Source organism: Durio zibethinus, chromosome 6, assembly GCF_047325235.1.
Source record: "Durio zibethinus cultivar Kanyao isolate XHJ-2024 chromosome 6, ASM4732523v1, whole genome shotgun sequence".
In the NCBI taxonomy this organism is placed as follows: Eukaryota; Viridiplantae; Streptophyta; class Magnoliopsida; order Malvales; family Malvaceae; genus Durio; species Durio zibethinus.
Genome location: NC_143167.1, coordinates 5,695,658 through 5,702,868, shown reverse-complemented (window position 1 = coordinate 5,702,868; position 7,211 = coordinate 5,695,658). Strand labels below are relative to the sequence as shown.

The 7,211-nt window shown below is 29.1% G+C and overlaps 1 protein-coding gene across 1 annotated transcript; it reads left to right on the top strand.

Moving 5' to 3' along the window:
• The first annotated feature begins 994 nt into the window (after positions 1 to 994).
• On the top strand, positions 995 to 2,926 carry LOC111284265 (aluminum-activated malate transporter 2-like). The gene is made up of 6 exons (XM_089761552.1): positions 995 to 1,280; positions 1,381 to 1,521; positions 1,632 to 1,904; positions 2,029 to 2,141; positions 2,247 to 2,390; positions 2,501 to 2,926. Exons 1-6 carry the CDS (start codon positions 995 to 997, stop codon positions 2,924 to 2,926), a joined length of 1,383 nt encoding a protein of 460 aa, XP_089617678.1.
• Positions 2,927 to 7,211: the final 4,285 nt, after the last annotated feature.

Here is a 7,211-nt window from a genome sequence, read left to right as displayed (position 1 = left end):
ATAGGGAGGGTTTATTTCTCCAATCCAACATGAAATAAATTAAACACGCATGTAAAATCTCACTCTCAAATTTAACAAAAGGTTTGGCAAAGTTTTTTTTTTTTTGACTTCAAGATATTTTGTTTGTACATTTAATTTCCGTTGTAGTTGTCGTTTCTTTTGTCAATTAATGTAAAACATGATAGACATCAGCGTATGAATCAAAGCATAAAACCAAAGGAAAAAATTTTTTTTTGATGAGAAAACCGTTGAAAACAAGGAAATGAAACAAATTGCAGCAAGAAAAACTTGAATGGTCTAGTCATCATCGTAGAAGAGTCATGTTTGACATGCCAACATGTGCCGATCTACGTACAATGGCATGAAAAACGAGAACTTTCTTTTGGGTGTATAACTGCTAATGACCAATTTTTATAGCTAATTGAAGGAAAATGAAAAAAAAAGTTACCGAAGTGATTGAGCTTTACAATGATGGACATTTTTGTTACTAATGTTTTTGTGTTTCCTTCTGTTTAGCTTGAATCGAAACATAAGAAAGATTTCCATTTTTTTTTTTGTTATTTTGAAAAAAAAAAATTTTGAACTTACTTCTTGAACGGCGAATGCATGCAGTGCTCTTAATTAAACTAGGTTCCACATCCATATTTGCCTAAAGGCCCCTATTTTTATTTTTCCTTCATCGCCAGTGGCAAAGTAATCAAAGCACAGTTGAAGCGTGTAATGCCGGTGGGTATGGCTGGCTAGCCCAGTTTGAACTCCACTTGTCCCTTTGGTACTTCCCTAAAATAAGTCAAGCGCTCACATTTGTCAAGATTGCTACATTTGTTCAAGTGTTTTTTGGGTGTTTGCCGTGATAACGCGCATGGAAGGCACCAGAAGACTTTTCTTTGCTCATAAATACTTGGACTCTTCAATATAAACTATCTCGATCTTCTTCCTCCACATTCCACAACACCTTCTCAAATATTGTTGTCTTTCATTCCGCAAATATAAAATGGAAGTAACATTTTCAGGGCAGGAGAGTGCTGGGCCCTTAACTCGTGGGTGCCAGTGGCTCAAGGCCTTGCGTAACAAATTTTGTGCTGAAGTAATGGAGATTGTAAAGATGACAAAGAAACTTGGACAAGATGACCCAAGAAGGATAATTCATTCCCTAAAAGTTGGACTAGCTCTCACACTGGTTTCTTTGTTCTATTTCTTTAAGCCACTCTATGATGGTTTAGGAGTTAATGCAATGTGGGCTGTTCTATCTGTTGTGGTTGTCTTTGAATTTTCTGTAGGCATGTATATGCAATTAACATCTTTATTTCTCTTATGATGTGAAAATTCTCTATTTCGAAACTTCAAGCTAATTTCATTGTTCTTGTTCGTCTTTCACAGGAGCAACACTCGGTAAAGGTTTAAACAGAATGTTGGCAACATTTGTAGCAGGTGCCTTAGGTGTTGCAGCTCACTGCTTAGCAACTCTTTCTGGGAGGAAAGGAGAACCCATCTTAATAGCAACTTTTGTCTTCATAATAGGTAAATTACATACTCATTTATTAGATTACAAACAAAACCAAATTAAGGGATCCATGTCGGTTTCAATATCCAACTGATCATCTCAATCTTGGGGTCTTAATTTTTTGCAGCTGCAATTGTGACATTTATGAGATTCTTTCCAAGAATGAAGGCAAGATATGACTACGGGCTGTTAATATTCATCTTGACCTTCAGCTTAGTATGCACATCCGGTTACCGAGAAGATCAAGTGCTAAAAGTGGCCCATCAGAGGGTATCAAACATCATAGTTGGTAGCTGTATTTCTGTCATTATTTGTATTTGCATTTGCCCAGTTTGGATTGGTGAGGATCTTCACAACTCTGTTGGCGCCAACGTGGAAAAGCTTGGGAATTTTTTGGAAGGTACAAAATCCAATATTATATTAGTCGATATACTAATTAATACTACATGCATATATTCTCATTCCCCTTTTTTTTTTTTTAGCTTTGGGTCAAAGTTACTGATTAGTTTAATGTACGCAAACAGCTTTTGGAGATGAGTATTTTAAAGTATCTGAAGAACCGCAATCCAATGAGAATAAACCATTTCTTCAAGGATACAGAAGTGTTCTAACTTCTAAAAGTGGTGAAGAAACAATGGTAAGTGATCAGCTAATAAATATTTTTCTGTCTCCACCAGATTCAGGCATTACCTGAATTAATTGAACTGGCTAATTCAATTCAATTTTCATACTCTCTCTGCAGGCGAATTTAGCAAGATGGGAACCAGGTCATGGTCGGTTTGGGTTCCGTCATCCTTGGAAAATGTACCTTAAAATCGGAAATCTTACTCGGGAATGTGCCTACAAAGCTGAAGCTCTTAACAGCTACCTTAACTCTAAGTTCCAGGTATAAGACAAAAATCAATCACCTTCAACTACAATTTACGCATAGAATTAAAGAAAAAAGTTTTTACATAATCTCTTGATATAAACTTATATCTGCTTTTGTTCTCGCAGACTCCCACAGAAATCCGTGGAAAAATTCAAGGGCCATGCAAAAAGGTTAGCCTCGAATCTAGCAAAGCTTTAAAGGAACTGGCGTCGACATTTAGAAAAATGGTTCAGACAAGATCAGCTATGCTGCACATTGGCGCCTCAAGGACTGCTGCTGATGAGCTCAAAACCCTCCTCAAAACAAGCCTGTTGGAAGAAGCAGATCTACTAGAGATTATACCAGCTGCTTCAGTTGCTTCACTTCTACTTGAAATCGTTGAATGCATTGAGAAAATTGCTGAAACTGTAAATGAATTGGCCATGTTGGCATCCTTTAGGAGCGGTGATTCTACAGTCTCACCCGAACAACCAGATTTGCACCACCGGGGAGCAGTCCAGCAAGTTTCTGATAATGACATTCCAAATCACGTTATTACTGTTGCGGAATAAATAAAAAAAAATGAGAGTTGAAAATGTTGTGGAATAATGATAATATATTTTATTGTTACTCAGCTTCCAAGAAATAATTTTAGTACAGCATTAACTTGTATGGTATCCAATACGTAGGGGTTGCCGCCCCGGGACTCCAGTTGTAGCAATTTGCTTAGGCCAAGGTTAGATTAAAACCTCCCCCAACCTCCAAAACTTAATGCAAATTTCTTTTTTTTTTTTTTTAGGTATTGGAGGTTATCGATTATTAAAATTAAAATTTTAACACTTTATCAATAGATTACTAAGTGTTAGTAAATTTATAATCCAAATTTTATTTCAATGTTTTGTATTTTTTTAATTTTTAATCTATCTTTAAATCACTTACACTTATATTTATTTGATTGAATAAAATATTACACATATAAAATCTTTTAAATTCATAACTTTTAAGTGTCCATTTCATTTTCATTCCAATTGATCCAAAAATCAATAAACTTTAATGTTTTGTATTATTCTTTTAGTCTGCAATGCAAATTTTACATCATTGTAAATAACCCCCGTATCAACTCTTAAACAAGTCTATTATTATTATTATTATTATTATTATTATTATTATTATTATTATAGAATTTTCTTAATTACATGTAGAATTGGATGTTAACATTTGATTTTGAAAGCAACTAAAACTATACTTTTTTATTTTAGAAATGATCCAATTATATTTATTAACATAGATTATATATATGCAAGCAATATATTGATAAAAAAAAATAAGCTCACTAAATTATAAATTGTATTAATTCATATACAAAAGCATAAGAAAAAATAATTCAATAAACAATCTTACATAAAATTACAAATGATATTATTTTAAAAAAGAATTCAAAAATTAAATCTAAATATATTTATATTTTAATATAAGTTATAAAGAATTGATCAATTTATATTATTGTAAAATTAAAAATTTTATATTTTGTGGTCATTAATTTTAAAAAAATCCAAAATATGAGAGAATAAATGATAAAAATTTAATCTCATTTTTTGAATTTATTAAAATTAATAATTAAAATAAAAATATTTTTTAATATAAATTAATCTTCCCCTAAATTATTGCATGCCCGCGTGCACGCAAGAAAATAAGAAATATGCCATGACGTACGAAAGCCTAATAAATTAAACTAAAATTTGACTTCTGAGAAGTTTTTAGAAAACTGAATCACTTGCAAATTTTGGACTTTCATTTTCACCCTGGGTTAATACTTCTCAAATGCAAGAAAACAAGACATATACAATGACGTACGAAAGCCTAATTAAATAACCTAAATTTTGACTTTTGAGAAGTTTGCAGTCAAGTCCATGTTTCAACCACTTGCAAATTTTGGACTTTATTTTCGCCGTTGGTTGATGCTTCTCAAATTTGAGGAAGTCGGGTGAATTAACCTCGTATTGATACCATTATATTTGTAATTATCATAACTGGATTGAATATTAAATTGTTTAAAGTTTTAGATCATTGAATTAATCGGATTAATAATCGATTTAATAAAAAAAATATTTTTAAAAAATAAATATTTTAAAAATTCAAATTTTTAATTTTTAATTCAAGTGATAGTTTAATAATTTAATCATAAAATTATAAATTTTAAGGTAAATCATAAATTACAAATTTTAAAATATAAATTTCACAGAACAATTAATTACTAGTTAAAAATGAAATTACTTAATATTTTAATAAAATCATATTTAATATTTTAATATTTAAAAATAAAATTTATATTTTAATAAATATAATAAATAATAACTAATAAATAATAATTATTTATATTTATTAAAATATAAATATTATTGATTAATATATAATAATTAATCTTTATCCAATAAAAAATAATATCTATATAAATTTAATAAAAAGGAAATATTTATATTTATATGAAAATTAGTAAAAAGGAAAATCATTTTTATATTTTTTATATGAATGTAGATTTTTTTTTATTAATTTTACATATATACACTTTCTTTTATTAATTATTTTTTATCATGGTCAAATAATTAATCATTTTTATTAACATTTAATTTTTTATTAATGATATACATTATTAATTTTATAATTATTTTTAATTATAGTATCAATTAATAAAATTTTTTGTTAGATAATCTTTTTTTGAAAATGACTTATTTTTATACATGTGTAAGTTTTTTTGCAATGTCATTATTTACATGTCTCAAAATATGCTAATATATCATTAATATAAGGATGTAAGGACTTTAATAGTAGAAAATAAAAATTGAAGGGCTTATTTAGATAAACTAGTAATATAAGGACTTAATTGGATTATTTTGATTACTTCAAGGGTTTTTTTTTTTTTTATATTTTACCTAAACTTATTAATTGGTACTGAATTAGTTTGGTTCAAAAAATATTGTTCGGTTTACTGATTTATTATGTAAATCGCCTGTTTATAATGATTTAAAGTAGTTTATTACGATTTAAAGTGGTTTAATTGTAAAAATGATTTAATTATAAAACCGAACCAATTTCAATACTAGTTTATCGCTTCAACCGGTTGGACCGACGATTCGGTGCAATTTTGATAACTATGATTATATTCGAACTGTCCCTTAAACCTAATTTGCTATGCATAGATGTAATGTAATAAAAGCAATTTGGAGGGTAAATTTGAGAAGTAAAAAACTAAAATTTTCTCTATAAGTTTCATTTTTTTTTATGGTTTTATTATTTTAGAAGCTTCACTTTATCACTTGACTTAACAGAGCTCCACGAAATCAAGGTTTGGAGCCAACATGAGACGAAAAAGAACCTCTCGAGGTAGGACCTTATTTGGTTCGATATCGATGCTAGCATTTTCTTTTTTACTAGACTTCATGCCAAAGAAGTCTTTGGCCTCGTTGTGGTTTTGTCTTACATGGTGTCTAGCATCTCGACCATGCTTTTCTTGTTTTGCTACAATAAGTTCGTTGTTGAAATTCTCATTGCAAGTAAATACTTAACTAATTATCAAAAAAGAAAATTTTAGATCTTAAATTTGTCAAATGCAGCATTTTGAACATAAAAATATATGCTTGATTATAAATCCATGGATGTTGATGAGATTATTTGCATCCATGATAATTTTTTATTTTCATTTTTTCTTAATATTATTTTTGTATGGTTTTACTTTAATTAAGTGCTCCATTAACATAAAATTAGTTTAATTTTTTAGCTTGCATTTAAGAATTATATTGTTATAGAATGCCAGTCATTGTTGTGATAAAATCTTAATCTTGAATATCCTTTCTATTAGTAGCTTGTAGGATTGAATTATTAAATGGCTCATATTTATTTATTTTTCATGTAGGGAAGGATGATTAACATGCCCTAAATGGATTATATAACTTGCCTAAAGAAGGCCTGTGTATGATTCATTATTCAGATCTTAAATGTAATAAGCATGATGTCATCCAAACTTTTTTTCATACAAGAAAATATCACAAGATAAAGGGCTTTAATTAGGATTCTGAATGCTTTCCTTTTTTTAAAAATTTTGATAAGTTGATAAAGCTATTTTGGTGTACTTTCCTTTCATTTTATATAGAGGTTTTTTGTTAGATTTAGAGAATTCCTTTACCTTTGCCATTTTGATCATCTTGTGTGCAATAACTTGATGTTGAAGGAATGGAAGAAGCCCAAACTTGGGTAGAGGTAGATATTTTCCCCAATTTAGCCCAATGAAAACACTATTACCTCCACTAATGCTAGTTGATCCTCTTAAGAAATTAGAGGAAGATGAAAAAAAAAAAAAGAAAAAAGAAGATCTTAAAAATGAAGAAGAACTGAAACAGCCAAAGAAGCTATAATAAAGGAATTCAAGTTCCTTGATTGCCCTAAAATCTTGCTTTAACATATCCAACAGTTGGTACTGCTAATATCTAAGCATATAAAGCCTAATGTGGAAAACAAAATGGACTATTGCTACAGCTCAAACTGTGTCGTGATTTTGATCTTCTTGGTTTGATAAATGAATTTTGAAAATTTTAGGTACATGATTTAGAATCTAGTTTTGTCAGATAAAAAATATTAAATATGCCTTCATTTAGGTGAACAAACTTGGTCTTGTGAGATTCATTTTAATGAGTGTATAAACTTTATTCATTCAATTTCTATCCTTATAGGTTTTTGCTATATCATGCTTTTTATGCTTCATGATGCATCGATCTTATGTTTTGCAAAAAAGGTTAGTCATAATCCTTTTAGATTTGAGGCAAGTTGTTGCATGACATAGTTTTATGAATTTTTTGTGTAAAT

Excerpts from the sequence above, each read along its gene's own strand:
- LOC111284265 (XM_089761552.1), top strand. The coding sequence starts at position 995 with ATGGAAGTAACATTTTCAGGGCAGGAGAGTGCTGGGCCCTTAACTCGT. Across the intron at positions 1,281-1,380 it reads TGTCTTTGAATTTTCTGTAG|GAGCAACACTCGGTAAAGGT; the intron begins GCATGTATATGC and ends CGTCTTTCACAG. Across the intron at positions 1,905-2,028 it reads GCTTGGGAATTTTTTGGAAG|CTTTTGGAGATGAGTATTTT; the intron begins GTACAAAATCCA and ends GTACGCAAACAG.